This window comes from Herpailurus yagouaroundi, unplaced genomic scaffold, assembly GCF_014898765.1.
Source record: "Herpailurus yagouaroundi ecotype Mexico unplaced genomic scaffold, PumYag 182, whole genome shotgun sequence".
NCBI classification, from domain to species: Eukaryota; Metazoa; Chordata; class Mammalia; order Carnivora; family Felidae; genus Herpailurus; species Herpailurus yagouaroundi.
The window spans coordinates 43,575,727-43,598,221 of NW_024412413.1; the positions used below are offsets into that span (position 1 = coordinate 43,575,727).

At 35.4% G+C, this 22,495-nt stretch overlaps 1 protein-coding gene across 16 annotated transcripts in view; it reads left to right on the top strand.

Annotated features, from left to right (window-relative positions):
• The window catches only part of KCNC2 (potassium voltage-gated channel subfamily C member 2), a 200,126-nt gene extending 182,390 nt beyond the window's left edge, over positions 1-17,736 (top strand). For 3 of the 16 annotated variants that reach the window (XM_040491394.1, XM_040491393.1, XM_040491395.1), the window contains exons 3-5: positions 6,333-7,260; positions 9,327-9,491; positions 14,601-17,736. In XM_040491394.1, the coding sequence (XP_040347328.1) occupies positions 6,333-7,260; positions 9,327-9,491; positions 14,601-14,737 (1,230 nt within the window). In that variant the 3' untranslated portion in view covers positions 14,738-17,736. Of the gene's footprint in view, positions 1-6,332; positions 7,261-7,666; positions 7,771-9,326; positions 9,492-14,600 lie in introns of all 16 variants that reach the window. The other 13 variants (XM_040491404.1, XM_040491403.1, XM_040491402.1 and 10 more) reach the window with 13 other exon arrangements.
• Positions 17,737-22,495: the final 4,759 nt, after the last annotated feature.

The window sequence follows — 22,495 nt, forward strand, 5'->3', positions numbered from 1 at the left end:
TTTCTTTCTTTCTTTCTTTCTTTCTTTCTTTCTTTCTTTCTTTCTTTTTTGCTTCAATATGCATATTTTATTATTTCATTTCTGTTAGTTCCTTTTCCTCACATCATTTTTATTCTCACTAGAATGTGATCTACCTTATTATTTTGTTCATTTATTTATTCTTTCATTAATTCTTTCATCCTTCTATCCAGCCAGCCAGCCATCCTAAATACTAACCACTGTGCCAAAAGCAGGAGCTACAAAAATGGATATGAAATCATTCTGGTCCTTAAGCACTTTCCAGTTTGTGAAAGAGAAAAACAAATAAAACCTCTTCCCTCCCACCATTTCTTTCCTTTTTAATTTCTTTTACTTAATATTATTCAAACTAACCTCATATTTACCCATTTGGGCTTAACTCAGAGAGTCAGAAAAACAAAACAAAACAAAACAAAACAAGATATTTTCTGTATCCAAGTCTCTTAAAATTAAGTTCAAATGAAGTGTACAAATTCCTTGATAATGGATTCCAAGTCTTGCCTCCAGATGATTCTAGGTCTTCAAGGCTTCTGGGGTCACCTTTTCATCTGATACTCAAACTAAGTTCCCAATAAACTGAGCTCTTATTTTTCATTCTATGGGGAGATCTTTCTCTCTTAATAACTCAATAACTCTAATACTCTCACAAGGGCTACATTTCTCCTGATTATCTTTTACTCTTATTTAGTACTCTTCTAAGTTTTTGAACCTCACTGTATCTTGCCTCTATGGTTGACTGCTCCCCTCCTTTTGTCTTTGCATGGCCCAATACCTTCATCACTTGAAGCACCATCAACACCAGGTTCTTTTGTACAACCACCTTTTGCTGAAGGCATAGCAGAGCAAGCAGCACCTTAAAGTTTGGTATTCCCCATTGGTGTCCCAAAGTTCTGCTGCTGTACCGCTCAGGGATCTCTCATTTGCTTGCTCCTTCCCATTATGGGACTTTCCTCATCCTCAAAGAACTATCCCGTTTCTTTCTCTCTGGATTTCAATTTCCTTCCAACTTCCCCACTTTTAAGTTGTCAGAAGACAACATTCAATTTTTTACCATGTTATTATGAAGAATACTTTAGTTCTGTGTTATGACCTTCCCATTCTAGACCATTTCTAGTATCTTTAGACTTTATAAATAAAAAATGCCTATCTAGCTTGTTTTTTTAAAGCAAAACAGTCATCTACTTCTGGAATGAATGTCTCTTTCCCATAATGAAGGTTTGTATCTTTTTTTATACTCTTTTTTATTTTCATATTATACTATTATCACACTGTCAGAATTACAAAGTCCTTAAAAACTAAAGATATACAGAGCTATAAAAATTACAATGAAGAATAATAAAAATACAAAATCATGTGGTTCTTTAAATAATGCTAATGAAAATATTGATAAATTCAAGTTCCAAGCGACTTGTAAAAACACAGACAACTTTTGGCTTTCAAAGTTTTTGTGTCTTAGAATTGTGTATATTTAGAGGCTGTTCATTTGCTTTGTTTCTTCACCAATATTTGTGTAGAAGCCAGAATTATGTCACAACTCACATGCGAAGACACACACACACACACACACACACACACACACAGGTTTAGGAAGATTCTTTTAAGAGTCTACAAATGCTTATAATTTAGAAACTTCTCCAATTCATTTAGTAATGAATTATCAACTTTGTATTATCAAGTTGAAAATACACTGAAACAGTGTTTTTCAAACTTTGATATGCATAGCAATCACTACAAAAGCTTGTTGAATGCAAATTCCCTTTCCCTAAACAAAAGAATCTGTGTCTGATGTGTCATGTGGAGGGTAAGGAATTCACATTTGTGTAAGCTCCCCAGGTGTATTCTAATGAATGTGACTAAATTTCTTTTCTAGGAATATGGATGGGCAAGTATTAATTAATTACCTTATTTATTTATTTATATTTTAGTTAGTTGACGTACAGTGCAATATTGGTTTCAGGAGTAGAATTCAGTGATTCATCACCTACATACAACACCCAGTGCTCATCATAACAAGTGCCCTCCTTTTTAAAAATATTTATTTATTCATTTTGAGGGGGGAGAGGAAGAGTGGGAGAGAGAGAGAATCCCAAGCAGGCTCTGCACTGTCAGTGCTGAGCCCAACATTGGGCTTGATCTCAACGAATCTTGAGATCATGACCTGAGCCAAAATCAAGAGTTGGACACTTAGCCAACTGAGCCACTTAGGTGCCCCAACAAGTGCCCTCCCTAATACCTATCACCCATCTAACCCATCCTCCTCCCACCTCCCTCCATCAACCCTCAGTTTGTTCTCTATCTTTAAGAGTCTCTTGTAGTTTGTTTCCCTCTTTTCTCTTTCCCTCACTTCCCATATGTTCATCTGTTTTGTTTCTTAAATTCCACATATGAGTGAAATCATATGATATTTGTCTTTCTCCAATTGGCTTATTTCTCTTAGCATAATATATTCTAGCTCCATCCATGTCATTGCAAATGACAAGATTTCATTCTTTTTGATGGCTGATTAATATTCCATTGTATGTATATAGCACATCTTCTTATACATTCATCAGTTGATGGACATTTGGGCTCTCTCCATAGTTTGGCTATTGTTGATAATGCTGCTATAAACACTGGGGTGCATGAACCCCCCAAAATCTGTATTTTTGTATCCTTTGGGTAAATAACCTACTATTGCAATTGTTGGGTCATATGGTAGTTCTAGTTTTACTTCTTTGAGGACCCTTCATATGGTTCTCCAGAATGGCTGCACCAGTCTACATTCCCACAAACAGTGCAAGAGGGTTCCCCTGTCTCCACATCCTTGCCAACACCTGTTGTTTCTTGTGGTGTTAATTTTAACTATTCTGATAGGTGTGAGGTCAGTATCTCATCATGGTTTTGATTTGTATTTCCCTGATGATGAGTGACGTTGACCATCTTTATGTGTGTCTCTTAGCCACCCGGATGTCTTCTTTAGAAAAGTGTCTGTCTATTCATGTCTTCTGTGGGTGGATAATTAAAATGGGTAATTTAACAAGATTATTCATGTTACTTAAACTCCAACCACCAAGTGTAGTACCTTATGACTCTGCTGACCTTTTTCTGACAACATGATAACTCATTTAATGAACATAAGCCTCAGGTTCTGGTAGTACTTATTGAGGTAATAATTATGTATTTTTAAAGTATAAATAATAATGATTTATAGTATTTGCATAGGACTTTAAGTTAAAAACCACTTTAACCTATATATCTTGTGTTTTTACTTCATCCCAAACAATGGGGCTGTTACAATAATTTAAGACAAGTGAATTCTAAAGCTTTCCCAATAAGCCAGCAAGTCCAAGGGAGGACCATAAGCAATCAAACTACTTTAAAGTCTCCTTACAGCCTCATTTTAAAACCTAGGTAATATTTCTAGTTTATTTAAAGCTCTCTAGGAAAAGAGGTTAACCTTTAAAATGTCAGAGCCTCTGTGCTAGCTTGGGCTTTAATCATCGTAATTTGTGCAAAAGAGGCAGACTTGGAAAACCTTCTGCTCCTGCAGTGTTACAGTAAAGGCATCACTTGAGAAAGCCAGATTGAAAAAGTCCAGACGTTTTGTTAAAATTTCCTACTGTGTTATATATGGGTCTCCTGTTTCCATCAAGTTAGCCTTCATTTATCCCTTAAATTCCAGTCTATTGATATTTTGTCAGAGGTGTCTATGACCCCTCAGTCTAAATAAAGCCCCGTTTTTGAGACTTTCTATCCTTCATTGCATTTATCACAATTGTAATTATATATTTTTTGCATGGTTCATTATTTAATGTCTGTGTCCCTAATGGATTGTGAATTCCTCAAATGCAGGGATTGTGTTTGTTATCAACTGTTAAATTGAAGCCCTAACCCTGTGGCCTGGCACAGAGAGGCACCTAATTCATACTTGAATGAATGAATGAAGAGTAAGAAAATGTTCCCTCATAAAAGGTCCCAGTGTTTTGTATTTACAAGCATCAAAGTACCCTAGAAAACTGTCTTTGTTGTTTGGGATATGGCTGGGAAGTGAGGACAGATTTTGAAACAGCAGTGTTGGGAAGTCCCATTCAATTCACCTGAATGTAGGTGGAGAGAGTTTGGCAAAGTTAACTGAAAAAATGCTGACTGAGGAATACTAGACGCATAAAATAAAATTACAGTTTGCTTTAACTGCCTTATATTGTCTACCTGCCTTGTAGATAGAATGTGTGCACTAAAACTTTTGACATTTCATCTGAAATGCTGGAGACTGGATGTGGATGGGGGAGCATGTGGTGGGGGTGGGGGGGCTTGGTGGGGGCATCAACATATACCCACCAGCAGGGCTCTGATGACAAAAAATTTCAGGGGGAATCAGAAACAAATCTATAGATAAAATTGTGATTACATTAAGAACTAATGCATGCATCAAGGATGATTGATTCTTCCTCTAGAAGATACTATCTTCTAAAGCATCTAGAGGGTCTTAGTGATACTGTTACAACAAGTAGTTATTAAAAAATGAACTCTATATTTATTTGGACAAAGGGAAAGCTGAGTGAAAACATGTTAGTGTCTTGCATTATGTCTGGGAAAAGATATTAGTGAAACCATAATGTCAAAACCAAGGGAGATTGGAAGATATGCATGGGGGAGTAAGGCAAAACCATGAAAATGGCATGCTTTGTAATTCTATATGAACAGTGTACCAACTGTTACCCTGCATAGATACAACTTCAGAATTTGAGGTGGTTCTTTAAGGCAGATAGTTACCATCCTAAGATGTTTTCTTTTAGTCCTTTTGTATCTCTCTTACACTGAAACTCAACCAGGAAAAAAAGGAGGTAGTTTCAATCTCTTCTTGAGACTTAGATCTTTTCAATGGTATGGGTGAAGAACAGGTATTAGGGGACAGTTTGGGATTTGGATATACCCTAATATTTCCAAGTAAGGGCTACCCTCCACTTGACTGATGACCTCTTGTTCTTACATAATTAATTAATTTGGATATTCAAGGGGCAATCCCTTGGTGCTCATTACACACGCTAAGTCTAAGGGCATTATCAGAGAGCACTAGAACTCTACAGGCTTCTTTGAAAGCCTCTAGTACTACTGACTGTCACAGTACCATTCACTCAGACAACTGGGTGTTAAGTTTTCAGAGCTTGAATATTAAGAAGTATGTGATCCCAAGATAAGTAAATGGTTTAACATATTTGTATTCAACATGCCAGCGTTTGGTAGTTAACAGAACAATTGGGAGCAAAACTTATCAGGTTAGGGTGTTTTGTCTATCCTTTTGTTATCTTACATCTTGCAAAAGTAGCTTAAACTCTGTGCTAATATTGTAGAACTGTAAAATATGGTAATAGTAGTGTTATGAGTATGGATATGAGTTAATTACATAATTTGTTTTTATGAATGTCTGGCAGTAATAAGAACTATATAAGGAGAGATTTTATTATTATTATTCTGTATTAGCGGGTGTGTGTATTCACATGGGGACTGATGAAATGAACTAAAAAGTTGAATTACAAAAAAAAAAAAAAAAACCTGCAATTTTATAGCATGCCACTCTAATAGCACTTGGAGTTCTTTTTCAGGTGAGAAAGAAAATTGTCTTTTAATTTGTTCCTTAACTCTGTTTCTCTCTCTTCAGTCTTGTTGACTATTCCTCTTCCCTAGATTTGTTCGTTTGGACAAGTCTCCACCTTAAGCTGATACAATTTAACTTTAACATAGCTCAAAAGTTTTTTGTTTTGTTTTTGTTTTTGTTTTTGTTTTTCATGTCCATACCTATGACAACTTGGAGAATTTTATTTATAGCTAAAAACCTACAGTTAAATTTGGGTAGCTTCCAAATTTCCATCAGTAAGAACTGTACCTTACCTTATATTTATAGATGTAAAACTTGATCTAATACATGAAGGTTTCTAGGATCAGAACCAATATCTGGAGCCACTGTCTACATTTTTTTCTTTAGTCTGTTGCCCTTTAACGTTGTTTTGGATTGATTTTTATGCTTTCTTAACAGGTATATTTTCTTATACAAAAGAGTCAAGAAATTATTTTCCAACATAAGCAAAAGTTTTTGCCTATATAACAGAAAACAGAACTTGAAACAAATTACATGTGCAACTCTAATTAATGATACCTACACATCTCTTCTTTCACTTAAATAACATCCCAAGCAAAACCTCCAAAATCTCCAAATATGCTTTTGTTCTTTTTCATCTGCGGGGATCAATGCTCTTAGATTTGGATCAAAGTATATTATAGTTCAGATCACTCTTTGTTTCTTTTTTTATTTCTTTCCCTCCCCCCGCCCCCTACAGTTTATTGCTTTTGCTTCTTTATTCTTCATCCTGGTTTCGATCACAACCTTTTGCCTGGAGACACATGAAGCTTTCAATATTGTTAAAAACAAGACAGAACCAGTCATCAATGGCACAAGCGTTGTTCTGCAATATGAAATCGAAACGGATCCTGCCTTGACGTATGTAGAAGGAGTGTGTGTGGTGTGGTTTACTTTTGAATTTTTAGTCCGTATCATTTTTTCCCCTAATAAACTTGAATTCATCAAAAATCTCTTGAATATCATTGACTTTGTGGCCATCCTACCCTTCTACTTAGAGGTGGGACTCAGTGGGCTGTCATCCAAAGCTGCTAAAGATGTACTTGGCTTCCTCAGGGTGGTAAGATTTGTGAGGATCCTGAGAATCTTCAAGCTCACCCGCCATTTTGTAGGTCTGAGGGTGCTTGGACACACTCTTCGAGCTAGCACTAATGAATTTTTGCTGCTGATAATCTTCCTGGCTCTAGGAGTTTTGATATTTGCTACTATGATCTACTATGCCGAGAGAGTAGGAGCTCAACCTAACGACCCTTCAGCTAGTGAGCACACGCAGTTTAAAAACATTCCAATTGGCTTCTGGTGGGCTGTAGTGACCATGACTACCTTGGGCTATGGGGATATGTACCCCCAAACATGGTCAGGGATGCTGGTGGGAGCCCTGTGTGCTCTGGCTGGAGTGCTGACAATAGCCATGCCAGTGCCTGTCATTGTCAACAACTTTGGGATGTACTACTCCTTGGCAATGGCGAAGCAGAAACTTCCAAGGAAAAGAAAGAAGCACATCCCTCCTGCCCCTCAGGCAAGCTCACCTACTTTTTGCAAGACAGAATTAAATATGGCCTGTAATAGCACACAGGGTGACACGTGTCTGGGCAAAGACAATCGGCTTCTGGAACATAACAGATCAGGTAAGGCACAATTTCAAATGCATGCCATTAAATACTTTATAGACCAGTATGTCCCTTAGGTAGAAGGCAACCATTTTCATTCTCTGTAAACTTTCATGAGTTTTCAGTTCTACCCCTTCGCAAAACATGTGTTTGTATCAGGCTTGTAGATAGCTAGACTGTAGCCTGTAGCTTTTCTCAGTAGATTCCAAGTAGAAGCCTGCGTAGCTGGTCTATAGAGTTTTCCTGCTTTAGTGGGAATGCCCTCTGCTGATGGTGCCAATATTTTCTTTTGCCTGTTTGTTGCTCTTGTGCCAATGTTTCTTTGTTCCCCTGCACGATGTGATGGTATGATATTGGCCATTTTCCATCTTTCATTCTCAAAATGTTGCTTTCCATATCATTTGGCTTGGCGTGTTTGTCTCAGTTTTATCTCTGCCACATGGGGCCATGCATCTCAACCTAATTCACAAGAAGCAGTTACTTAAAAAGAATGGATGCTTATACTTGAAAAGCCTGAACACCAAAAAGGTGATATGGAAGATAGCCCTTTTGATAATACAAGTTGTTGCTAGTAATATTCTGGAGGGTTGATTAAATTTTCATGATTGTTAACTTAGGTAGGATCTTCAGTATAATCCCTTTAGATTGGGTAAAATGCTATGTGATATAATAGACTCACCATTCTGGAGATAGATGATCTGCTTTGTCTAATCAATGGCAAAGTTGAATTTCCCTGTGGATTTCCTTTTTTCTACACTACGCATTGGGTGCTCTGTTCCCTCCCAAAATGAATTTTGGGTGATATATTGCTGAATCCCTTCTCCTCTCCATTGCCATAAATAATCTAGAGAACATCAACTGATAAGTGATGTTCATTTTGCCAAAGTTATAGGCAGTAGTGTCCTCTCTATTGTGTATGGGTACAGATGAAATATTTTGTAGATTAAACAATTTAATTAGCTTTGAGCCCACTAGGAAAATTTAAGATATGTGCATTCCCTGTAACTTAGATATATTTAATATTTTTCTTGTAAAAAAAAGATTTATGATAATCCTATGTGAATACTTTTGCATAATTCAGAAATGACACCAATTACACAGAGCAAGCAAGCAAACAAACAAAAAAGGCAAGTAACATTTCCATAGGTCCCTTCATTAGTTTCCAGAAGTTTTTGTGAAGTAAGTGGGGAAAAAAATGTGGCTGGAACTAAAATGCTTTCTTAAATATATTATTCATAAAGATCTTTTTGTTCATTTAGTACATTGTTCTGCAGATTCTGTCAATATATCTAAAAACTATTAGGCCAAGAATGTCTTTATGAATAGTGGAGTTTAGTTGATGTTGGTCTCATCAGACTGTTCTCAGTATACCTGTGCAGATTCCTTATGAAGGGCATGGAAAAAGAGGACAAACTCTCAACCTGGGTAAATATTGTTATAACAAGCTAGCATCTAGGCCAATAGGATGTAAATGTCTTCGGCAAGCATATAGAAGTAAACAGTTGTTTCAAGGGCATTTGGAGAAGTTAATCTTATTCCTTCATTATGCTCAAAAAATATTTTTCATTTCAAAAAGGAGAACCTGGACATAAAGTGAGATTTTGGATTTATTTTATTAATATTTTGGGGGAAATTACTTTCAGCAAATATTAAAAGCCTGTGTCTTAACTCCAAAGACAAATATGTACCTCGGAGTTTTTCCTTAAGTAGGCTCCACTTTTAAAGATTCCTATTCACAGTAACTAGAAAGCATGTCAAAAATCTTAAGATATTAATGTGTGTGCTAGTTCATTATCACACTTGTTTTGAATTCATATTAGTTCTGTGAAAGTCAGTTTCCTACTAAATGGGATCCAAAATGGAATTGAAATTTCCCAAGAACATTTCTCTCCTTTTCAATACATTTCCATTTTGCTCCATGTAGATTTTTGTAATGAGTGATGAAAATCCTTTTTCTTATCATGATGTGATTACTGTGTTTTGTATATGGAGTGACTGTACTATGGACATTCAGTGTAAACTCTTTGTACTGTCTCATTTCCTCATCCATCACTGTCTGTCAATGGGCATGGTGCTGTGACCAGTGTTATCAGGTGACGACAGTACAGGAAGTGAGCCGCCATTATCACCCCCAGAAAGGCTCCCCATCAGACGCTCTAGTACCAGAGACAAAAACAGAAGAGGGGAAACATGTTTCCTACTGACAACAGGTGATTACACGTGTGCTTCTGATGGAGGGATCAGGAAAGGTAGGCATGCATTTAATCAGATCCTAACAGGTGACTTAGAAATTAAGTGCTACTAATATATGGAGTGATATAAATGCTCTTTCGTCATTTTCTAGGAAAAACTGCACACAGTGTTGTTTCACATTTCTCATCATCTCTTTTCTCATTATAAACATTTAAAGTACATATCATAACAGTACACTTGACTGTCATATCTGAAAGGTATTTCATCTTTCTTTTTCTTTCTTTTCTTTCTTTCTTTCTTTCTTTCTTTCTTTCTTTCTTTCTTTCTTCATTCATTTCTGTCTTCATTCATTTCGGTCTTCATTCATTCATTCATTCATTCTTGTTTTTGGTTTTCCATTTGTCTATGGGAAGAATTGTAATGGGGTATTTAAAAATTAAGTTGCTCATCTAATTATCTTAATATAATATACTCAGCAGTCTTTAAAAGTTATCTTTTAAACTACAAGTAATAAAACTCAGTAATTGGCTCTATGCATATATTTGATAAGTAATTGATAGAACAATAAGGCTTTTTTCAAAGAAAAGCTTTAAACATTCTCTAATTAAATCTCTTATCCAGTATTTGGGCAGTCTTTGCCATGATTTATCTGAATGTCACAAGGTTAAAAAGATATAACATCCCTGGCCATATAAAACAGTATATCCAATCACTTAAAAGGCTACTGGTGTACTTATATAATGTGATACAGAATTTCTCTTCAAGGCAATACTAATAATTTTAAGTTTATTACTATTGTCAACCCACATTGAACTGTCACTTGCACACAGAAGATACTCAATAACACTTGTTGAATGAGTATATTTTGTTGGTTAGGCATCTTGGTCAAGGAATAGAACAGTATTGAAGCACCACTCCACCATGTGCTTCCAATTTTCTAGATTATGCCACTGTCTCTGACCATTCCCTAGGTGCTGTTTTTTGTTTTTGTTTTGAGTAAACTTTATGGATCTCAGGACAATTGGGCCCTTTTACCTGCTCCTTAAGAAATAATTTTGTGACATTACCTACCCTGGTCCAAGGGCTGATATGCTCTTTGATTACTCCTACTTTGATAATTCTGTTTGCTTTATTGCCATGGTTCTCTTTCTCTGTTTATTGACAGAATAGAGAAAGAACTATAATTATTTCTTATGCAATGTACTGAATTTGAATGAAAACCAATCCAAAACTTTCATATTAGTGCAACTGTGTTTTAAAAATACTTCACTTTTTGCTATTCATTGCAGTTTCTCCCAATTGAATACTTTAACATTTTAAGCCTTCAATATTTATTTTGTGATGTCTTCTTTGAAATGTCTCATTACCCATATTGTACTTCTCTTTCATTGCTTCTGAACACTTTTTATTGTCCTGTCTCCATGCCTTTGATCTCAAAAGAGAAGTCAGACTCTTCTTTTATTGCTTTAGTATGTAATATTTCAAATACTTCTTCATTTCAGCTACTTCCATTCCTCTGCATCTATTCTTTATACCAAAATATATTTCAATTATTTGAATATGTTTATTTGATTGTTTGCTAATTTACATTTAAATATTAAGTGCTAGAACAATTTTTTAAATATTTTATGATAGTTAATATCCTATCATTGTACTTAAGCAAAATATGTATACATACATTAACTGATGATAATAACGTATAACTAATAATTTATTGTATAGAACATTATATTTTAAGTACATTACATATCTTAACCCACTATATATGTGTATATATATATATATGTATATATATGTATATATGTATTTATATGTAATGTGTGGCTATATTTTTATACATTTTTGAACATCACATAATAAAGTATCACATCCAATGCTTATACTAAGGTTACATGGTTAAGAACTTAGCTAAATTTTTTTCCTTCCACTGTCAGACAATATTTGAATTTTAAACTATCAAAGGAGATCACATATGAAAAAATACTTTGCAAATTATAAAACATTATGCAAATATAGAATTTTTCTGTAAAATGGCAAAGTTTCATGAGCAAAGCAATTAATAAGATATTTAGTTTGTATGGAAAAATTATATATAAAATTCTATTTCACAAAGACAAAATTCTCTTTATCAATGAGCACATCTTTGAAAATTCATCTATGGGCTTTTATTCTTTGTCATTTCTCATCATAATCAACTTCTTTTTTCATTCTTGCTTGGTTTTTTTTACACTACTGTGTTTTTCCTCCCAGTCCTTGTAACATTTTGGCTAACTTCACTTATTTTTTTTAGTGTGTTTTCTTGTCATGTTTATCAGGAATCTATTCTTCTCTTGTTTCCTTTTATGTAGATTATAGATTTCTGCTATTACTCTTATTCAGGCATTTATTTCCTAAATGATCCCTTTTTTATCTTTCAAGTTGGTCTTTCAACTGATTTGATTTTAGTGTGCTGAAAATTCTCCCCTGTACAGATGAAAAGAAATTACCAGATTCCCACTGAATTCTTTTTCTACCAACAAGTATGAATATAGTTGGACATACATTAAGAAAATTTATGGATTCCCTGTAAGAATGAACTCCCAATACTTAGAACCTGTGTTTTTATTTATTCAGTAGTTTTTAGGATATCATATTACATACACAAAAACATACCCATTGATAGTACATTGCTAGGCAGTTTCAATATTTCCCCATATAAGCACATGCTTTTGACAACCATATAATTGGGGCGCCTGGGTGGTTCAGTCGGTTAAGCGTCCGACTTCGGCTCAGGTCATGATCTTGCAGTCCCTGAGTTCGAGCCCCGCGTCAGGCTCTGTGCTGACAGCTCAGAGCCTGGAGCCTGTTTCAGATTCTGTGTCTCCCTCTCTCTCTGACCCTCCTCTGTTCATGCTCTGTCTCTCTCTGTCTCAAAAGTAAATAAATGTTAAAAAAATAAAAAAACTAAAAAAAAAGGACCATATAATAGGCACACCTTGTATTTAGATGCCAATTCCAAGTAGGTTCAATATTGTTTATTCTCATGAATTATATTTTTAACCATTCCACTCAATAAAAAGTTTGCTTAAGCAAAACCTTATCAAATTTTGTATCAGAAATGAACCTGCAGAATAAAAAATACATATATTCAATGAATAACGTATAATTTTACTAAATACTTATTATTAAATTAGAAGGGAAGTCTTTTCAAATTAACACCGAAATTATAGTTATTAAAGTAAAAGGACTTATAAACAGAATAGATAATATTTATGTTAAAAACTGTAATTCAGAATAATAATTGAACATTAAGAATGGGAACCAAGATTTACATATGACTAGGGTGATTAACATAAAACGATCAAGTAAATTTTTACCTTTTTGGAGGTCCTGTAGGGAGATTACATGGTCAACTAGGATAAATTATTCTTCATATAATTCCCAAAGTTATACTTCCAATGTCTTTACAGAAGAGCAGTAATGACTAGCTCTTCAGGAGCATGGAGGTCCCTGTGTAAGGATAAATTATCTGCAATTCTTTTTTAATTATTTAAGACATCCTCTTATTAAGTATTCCATCATCCTCTGGAATGTTTTATATCTCTAAATGCTAACAAAGCTTATTGGCATATAATCCTCTCATTAGCAGAAAGGATGTCCTAGAGAATTTTACAATAGGTTATGGATGGCATAAATTTCCATCTACAAAATCTCAAGGAAGACCGCTGAAAGTTTCTGTGTGTGTGTATGGGGAAGGACGTTTCTGTCCAGTCCAGCTTCTCCCACAGTAGAGCAGTTATTACAGTCTGTGTCCATTCTTTTACTGGCTGCTTGAAAATCAAATAATCACTAACTCACTGAAAATGTTTCTTCTTTTCTAGTGAAAGGAGGAGAGATAGTATTAGCTTCTTCCCCAGAAGTTCCATGAAAATTAAAAAAAGTACCTGAGAGGAACACAGGGAAGCACAATAGGCCCATTTTCTTTCTCATATACTAACATGCACACCGAGGGCTAATCAGAGCCCAAGGAATATGTCCTGAGGCTAAGGAATCCATGAAGTTTAGTGAAGTTGTATCCACTTGCTCAGCTTTGGCTGAGGGAATTTCATTTTCCTGTTCGACAACACTTTTTTTCAGTGGACTTGTCAGAACATTTATTTCCTGACTAGTTTTTCTTATGACTGAATCCTACATTTGGTTCTTGACTACTTTTTCAATCAATAGTTGTCCTGCTTTTAAGACAGTTCACTTCTAACTTTACATGGTGCTAACCACCCCATTGAACTGCCTCTACTCTTTTTCTAATAAATAATGCTACAATATATGAATCTTCCCAAAGGTGACTTTGATGGGAATGTTGCTTGAGTGACTAAGGAAAACCACTGGGTTAAAGCTTGTGAGGAGGATCTTTTATTCCGTAAGTCCATGATAATCACGTACAGTTGATTAGAACGCAAGATAATAGAAAAAGTGAATTATGATCAAATGGTTCTCAGTTCTCGGCAGTGGAGAGCTAACTGAAAACATCACATCATAAAGTTCAGACTGTAATTCACTGAAATTATGACTCAATTTATATTTCATTTCCTTCCTTTTTTCTTTACATTTTTTTATCCAAAGATACAGAAATGGGCATTCTACATCACCTAGATAATGGCATCAAACGCCATTATTTAAGATTCATCCTTTTAACACTATAAAGCTGAAAAATTGAATATGCTGGAAAAAGAGTGGTCCACTTAAAGTTGATCATGCTTATTAGCTTAGTAAACAATACAAAATGAAAAGAAAAAATAGTCCATTTGGTTTTTTTTTTTAGAAACATTCTGAAATTTAAAAATATTAGCCAAGTTTATATCTTACTTAAGTTGCTTTGCCTAACTCTTAAAAGATCTGTAGTATTTTATATACCAAAATTACATCAATACAAATTACAGTGGGAAAGAATGAATTTTGAAGTATTACAACTATAAGTTTTGATTGATTTAATTTCTTGGAAATGACAGCTATAGTGAGCTTTATTTTTTTTTTTAAGTTATAAATGGTCTCAATATTGAATTCTTTGTAAAAAAAATTTTTTTCCCTTGAACTCAAAATAGCACTTTTGATTATCCTGCATGGTATTATTTGTCTGTGTCTATTTTCTGGTTGAATTCAACTGATGTCTGTGCATTTTTTCATAAAAGGATATGAAAAATCCCGAAGCTTAAACAACATAGCGGGCTTGGCAGGCAATGCTCTGAGGCTGTCTCCAGTAACATCACCCTACAACTCTCCTTGTCCTCTGAGGCGCCCTCGATCTCCCATCCCATCTATTTTGTAAACCAAACTGCATCAGTCGGCTAAATTGTATGAATTCGAGTACTGTTTACCCCAAAATGGAAATAAGTAAATGTAGAGTTACTCCAGGCTCCATTAAATACAGTTTCAATCCTGCATGATACTACTTTTTGAAGTCAGAAATGCCACTTGGGTAGCTCACAAATCTTCTCCTGGCTATAAAGATTATCTAAAGTAGTGATACTTCTCCATATTAATTACCCTGCTCTCCTTTCGCAATAAAATGACAGGTAGTGTCAGATATTGGCCAGTATGCTAATACGTAAACATATCTTCAGGGAGATATAATTAAAACAGTGTGCTTCCAAACACCGGTCACTTCATTGGACCTTCATTTCTCGTGACTCTAAACCATTTTGAAGATGTTTGGGATCCTATCTTGATTGCACACAACATGACTTTGGTCAGCTCATTTGCATGGACCATCTTGTCTCTATCACCTGAAAGCAATGTCGCAGAGTTCGGGGACCGTGGATGGCTCAGGATATGTGTACCTGCTGATATGAAAGCACTGGTTGACTGTTCTGCATGTTGAATTGTGGGGCAGGGAGGGCGAGTTTCTCCTTGACATTTTTTTTCCTTATTCTTTGAAAGAAATATTTGTTTTAAACAGTTTAATTTCTTGGTTGATTTACTTTTCTTCAAAAATGCTGTATTGGAGTTCTGAATGTCTCTGGTTGTTTGCACACAGATAACTGCAAAGAGGTTGTCATTACTGGTTACACGCGAGCTGAGGCCAGAGCTCTTACTTAATGACTTGGGGAAGGCACAAAACATGAGAGAAAGGTAACTGCCAGCCAGGCTTGCATTGTTTAGCCAGGAATTGCTGCTTGGTATTAGAGTCATATATATATTTTTCCAATCCCAGGATTTGTCATCATTTTCAGAGGCAAAGTGCCAAATATCACCCAAAGCTCTCGTGTCTTTTTTTATCCCCTTCCTTTATTTTTATTTATTGATTTTTGTGCAAACATCAAAGATTGTTTTCACTGGAGGCTTTCTTGACCAGCCTTAAATTTCTGACTCACGGGATTAATCAGATTTTCAGGCAGTGTTGAATCAGGTGCTTTGTCCTGTATGGCGTTTTGTCCGTCTGTCTTAGCTCCCTGTCTTCAATGTATATGCCATCTGTCTTCATGAAGCACAGAAATGCCTTGATAAGATGTTCATGATTTTAGTAACGGGTCCTCTCCCCTGCGCCCCGCCTTCTCTGCTATTTGGAACAGCCTCTCTGCTTTGTGTGTAAATGGATGATGCCCTGTAGACTACCTACGTTAATCAGTACTGTGAACCTTTTTGATAAGCAGGATTTAAGCAGCAGTATCACCATTACATTTGGTTGCTGGCTGCAGTGTCAGTGTCTACTACCTAGCAACCAGCATTCATCACTACACTCCAGCAAAACCCCTAGGGAGTTTTATTCAGCCCAAGTGGAAGAAATTCTGTTTACAGTGTCCCGATGAATGCAATAGCAATAGTGTGTCCGGTGTATTGGGCATGTGAGGGAGGAAAAATGCCATACTATAAATTGAGGGATAAGCATTATTATTTCTAAGGCATTCAGGATCCTTGAGACTGTTGATTAATCCTTAATTCTCATGTTTATTTTTTGTGAGGAAGACAAATGTCATTTTTATTATTGATCACATAACGTCTATTATTCTCTAAGTCCTAAAGCATGAACTGCATGTCTGAGATTTTGTACGGCAATGTATTTACCCAGACGTACACATCTGATATTTAGAGATTCTGTGATCCTTTTAATGACACCACCCTTAGAAAGTTATAATTCCATATAGCTTTATGGTAAAGGAATTAATATACTGTCTGGTGCTGCTGTTATTGACTGCAGTGTTGTACAGAATTTATCATGGATTTTTGACTGCTGAAAAAGGGACAATGGAATTTAGCCATGCCAAGGACTGTACTGGAAACAGACTTCTGCTGCTGAATGTGCCCTGATGTGACCAGGTCGCACTCGGAAGAAGTCCCTGCGTCTTCATGAGGCATCTAAAGCTTAGAAAAGAACTGTGGCTGGAACTCATTTGGTGCTCCCCATATGAGTGGTCTGCTTGTGGACCTGCCGGGATCCATGAGACAATTGTAAATACCAACACGTGTGCATGGGTCAACAGCTTCAGCCATCTCACACCCAAGGAAGCCAAATTCATGATCAATATCTCTGAAGCTTCAAGTAAGGCCCATACCTCTGTGAATTGCCCCTCTTGGGCCTGCAGTAGATTGTGCTGTGAATCATACAAGGCAGTGATAATGGCGTAGTATAGGTGTGTCTTAATTTTCCTTATTTCTTCTTTGTTGTTTGAATCCATGAACATCGATGGTATCATTTTTTTATAAAACCATTTATGTTATCTGCTTGTCTTTTTGTGAAATTTTCAGTGCCTATTTATCAAAACTAACCTGTGTTTAGTCACATATTTGTTTAGTTCTGGGGAATCATTATGACTTTTAAAGAAAACTCACCAATGTTATTCATGGTTTAAGTGTTTTGTCATTGTTACCTCAATTATAAATATTACAGAAAATAAAATTCTGGCAACGAGAGTATTTTTTTATTAAATGATCAAGGAGTAATGTCAGTATATAGTAGAGTATTAATCAAATTATATCCTAAAATGTATATTTTGCATAAAAGAGATATTCTTCAATCAATTACTTTTTGTGAGTTTTGTGGCAACCGAAGCTTGTACTTGTTTAAAGTTGTTGTAGTTGAAACTGTGTAAGAATTCTTCATCTTGCTTAATCAATATTTCCAGAATCGATTAGTTCCCCTGGGATTCTGAATATAACATATAACCTAATTATGAACCCCTGTATTGTGGACCTTTTGTGAACATTTCAAGGTGCATGCACAACCTTGGTGATAACTGATGGATATGTAACTAACTGAAATGAAGAATAAAAGGCAAATAAGCTGGGGATAAACTTGAATCCTATCTGATTAAATTATTCATATTCTTTTCGTGGCTCCTCTCTTTGTTTTGGAATTTTCAACAGGCTTTACTATTTTTATGCTTCATGGTACCACAGCAGACGCTCACACATAATACAAGGAATTTGGGATGCAGGGATTTATGAACATACAGAGCTCTCACTTTCATTCAAGTCTTGGGCATGTAGCCTGTGTTTTCCTCTTCTAAATGCTTTGCCTGCCTAAGTTTCTTATAATTCTGAGATGGAATTATTATTAATTGTGATACTACCCAATATTTATATGGCATTTTATGACTAGTACTGAATTTTCATTTATATGTTCTGACTTAATCATCACAGCGATTCTGGAGGTAAATATATTTTGTTTTCATTTTGATGATGGTAAAGTTAAGGATCAGAGAGGCAGAACAGTTTACTTTTATTTTTGCTGCAGATGATCTTCTCTGCCATAGTTTCTCATGGTTTTAATATTTACTGAGCCTCTTGTAAATGCCTTATCTTCTAATATTTATACTGAACCTCTTGTGAATGCCTTCTCCATCTAAAGATGGCTTCTGTCTCACTTATGGGTAATGGACTTCTGTTTTGACAGCACACCACACATAGCTAACATTCCAGTATATGGTGAGGTTTTGTGTAAGTTTACCCTATAAAAGCTATGAAGCTATCGGGATTAAGGGAAGGGTAAAGTGAAAAAGAGAAACGAGGTTGGCAAATCCAACACTCTCCTATTATGCATCAATAGAATCTTTGCCATGTCTAAAAATGCTCCGAGTTGATTAAGAGTCTATTAAGACTGAGTTCATAAAAGGAATATGTCTAGATGTAATTACTGATAAAATGTTTTTAACTGTGGTGTCAGAATGTAGGATTTACTGTAAAGAGGAAAAATGCACAAGAAGAGGGAAAGAATGTGTTTTAATAGATGATAATTACCATCAATTTTTTATTAAAAAATCAAGATTAAATAGTCATGAATGAAAAGTGAAGATATTCATTTTATCTTTGAAATAAATCACAAAACAGACTAATGGAATAGCAATAGTGAACTTTCTTGGAAAGAGACAATGAATATGTTAAAAGGCTATATTACAAAGCAGGGACTCTGGAGGATTTATACCATGCTTGAAGACATTTAGAGCTAAATGAATCTATTAAAATATTGAAATCCCGAGCAGTTTATGATGATTAAAATATGCAGCTTAAATTTTTTTCTTACTGACAAAAATTGTCTCTCTTCCAATTTCCCCTGCCAAAATTCAGTTAATTGTTTAAATTCTTGAATATTATTAAATTATAGATATATATTAATTTTCTCTAACATGGATTCAGTATCATTCATATTGACACTAAATTTAATAATTTCCTGTTCTCCCCTAAACTAACTCTATTTCAAAGATATGATATTTTTCATCATTGTCTAAAAATTAAATAATTGTACTGAATTAGTATTTCTTGATGTTTTTCTTTAATTTTTTTATGTTTTATTATATGAAATTTATTGTCAAATTAGTTTCCATACAACACCCAGTGCTCATCCCAAAAGACACCCTCTTCAATGCCCATCACCTACCCTCCGCTCCCTCCCACTCCCCATCAATCCTCAGTTTGTTCTCAGTTTTTAAGAGTCTCTTATGCTTTGGCTCTCTCTCCCACTCTAACCTCTTTTTTTTCTTTTTTTTTTTTCCTTCCCCTCCCCCATGGGTTTCTGTTAAGTTTCTCAGGATCCACATAAGAGTGAAAACATATGGTATCTGTCTTTCTCTGTATGGCTTATTTCACTTAGCATCACACTCTCCAGTTCCATCCACGTTGCTACAAAGGGCTATATTTCATTCTTTCTCATTGCTACATAGTACTCCATTGTATATAGAAACCACAATTTCTTTATCCATTTATCAGCTGATGGGCATTTAGGCTTTTTCCACAATTTGGCTATTGTTGAGAGTGCTGCTATAAACTTTGGGGTACAAGTGCCCCTATGCATCTTGATATTTTTCTTTATCATATTGTCATGGCAAAGTGAAGGATCGCTGAATATGCATTTTGAACAGCAAGATCTTCAAAGACTTTGGTGATTTCCAGTTAGAATCCCACATAACCTAATGCTATTTTTTTAAATAGACTATTTTTTAGAGCAGTTTTAGGTCTATACAAAATTGAACAGAAAGTAGAGAGAGTTCCCATTTACCCCCACCCGACACATGCACAATCTTCCTACTGTCTGCGTCCCACACCATGGTCATGTATTTGTCACACTCTATGGACCTACAAAGACATATAATTATCACCCAAAGCCCATAGTTTACATAAGGGTTCACTCTTGGTGTTGTACATTCTATGGATTTTGTTAAGTGTGTAATGACATGTGTCCACAATTGTAATATCATACGGAATAGTTTCACTGCCCTAAAAATCCTCTGTGCTCGTCCCTTCTTTCCCCTTAACCCTTGACACCCACTGATATTTTTACTGTCTCCATAGTTTTGCTTTTGCAGAATGTCATATATTTGGGCTCATACAGTATGTAGTCTTTTCAGATTGACTTGTTTCACCTAGGAATATGCATTTAAAATTTCTTCTTGCCTTTTCATGGCCTGATAGCTCATTTCCTTTTAGTGCTGAATAATATTCCAGTTTTTGAATGTATCCCAGTTTATCCAGTCACCTACTGAAAGACATCTTGGTTGTCTCCAAATTTTGACAATCATGAATAAAGCTGCTGTAAACATCTCTGTTAGGTTTTTGTGTAGATACAAGGTTGTGATCCATTGGCTAAATACCAAGAGCACAATTGCTGGGTAATATGGTAAGAGTATGTTAGTTTACACTCATTTTTAAAATTTGGTTCTCTTCATTTCCTCAATGCCAATAATGTGGACTACACACAAATTATTGATAAATCTGCTGTTTCATTTCAATAAGTAAATAGATTAGTTGATTATCTACCAGCAGATTCTTTCTCCTTAAAAATAGCTTTTTTTTTTTACAAAATATAAGCAAAGCTTCTACAAAAATAAAGAAAGTTAAATATAATTCCATAATGTTCTACTCCACAAACCAAATGGTTTCATTTTGTTGGTTTGCCTTTTTTCCTTTTGTTATTCTCATTTTGTAATATTAATATAATGTGTGAGTGTGGGTATGTGTGTGTATTTTACCTTTCATTTCAGTCATGCTTCAGTTTGGCCTTTTACCCCTCTAGCCTCAGTTCATTCTTGCTCAGGCACTGTATTCTCACTCCGTGCGGTCTCAGGGAAGCACTGCAGGGCCACACAATGATCACATCATCCTTGCCATGGAAGAACTCCATCTAGTATGTTGGTCCCTTTCTGGCTCTGCATCAGAAAAAATTGTTGGGGCCCTTTAAAAATACACATGCCTGTGGGGTGCCTGAGTGTCTCAGTCAGCTAAGCGTCCACTTCAGCTTAGGTTATGATCTAGCAGTTGGTGAGTTCGAGCCCCTCATTGGGCTCTGGGCTGACAGCTCAGAGCCTGGAACCTGCTTCAGATTCTGTGTCTCCCTCTCTCTGCTCTTCCTTCCCCTGCTCATGCTCTCTCTCTCTCAAAAATACAATAAAAAATAAACATTAAAAATTTAAAATAACTAACTAAATAAACACACACACACACACACACACACACACACACACACACACCTCTGTGCTCAGCTCTAAATCTTTTGAAATTATCTCTTGGGATGAGGCCTGGACATATATATTAGCTTTAAAAAGTAAAGTCTCATGTGTATGTATTATTAAATAAAACAAAGAACAAACACCCCACAGGTCTTTCTCCTGTCTAACATGGCCTAATGTAAGATAGATACTTGAACTTAATAGAATAACATTTTTTCTAAACATTTTGCACATAGGTGTATTGTTTTAGCAATTAAAATGTAAAAAGGATGCATAATATCCCATTAGGTTAATGTTCTATATATATTCATTGCCCTCAGCTATTCATGATTTCTATTTCTTTTTCCTGTTTTCTATTATAAATCACAAAGCATTGACCATTTTGTCAATGGTCTTTGTATATTTTTGTATATTTTATTTTGTGGCAAGGAGGTTTTTTTTTTTCTTGAAGGTTATTCCTCAGGGTGACTGGGTGGCTCAGTAGTTTAAGCATCTGACTTCAGCTCAGGTCATGATCTCACAGTTTGTGGGTTTGAGCCCAGCTTTGGGCTCTGTGCTGACAACTTGGAGTCTGGAGCCCTCTTTGGATTCTGTGTCTCCTTCTCTCTGCCTTTCCACCACTCACTCTCTCTCTCTCTTTTTCTTAAGAATAAATAAACCTTAGGGGCGCCAGCGTGGCTCAGTTGGTTAAGCATCTGACTTCAGCTGAGGTCATGATCTCATGGTTTGTGAGTTCGAGCCCCATATTGGGCTCTGTGCTGACAGCTCAGAGCCTGGAGCCTGCTTCAGATTCTGTGTCTCCCTCTCTCTCTGCCTCTCCCCTGCTCATGTTCTGTCTCTCTCTGTCTTTTAATAACAAATAAATGTTAAAAAATTTAAAAAAAAAGAATAAATAAACCTTAAAAATATATTTAAAAAAATATTCCCCAAATGGAATTATTGGCTTAAAGAGTATGAAAAATTTTATGAGCATACCTTAAAAACTACTTCCCCATAGTCATATAATGTTGTATTTCATCAGCAACAAATCAAATTGACATTATCAGGACAATTTTCTTAGCTGCATTACAATGTGAAAAAATATTCTTTTGCTTAGAGTTATTTTATGTAAATGATTACACTAACATGAATCAAATCATTTTAGATTT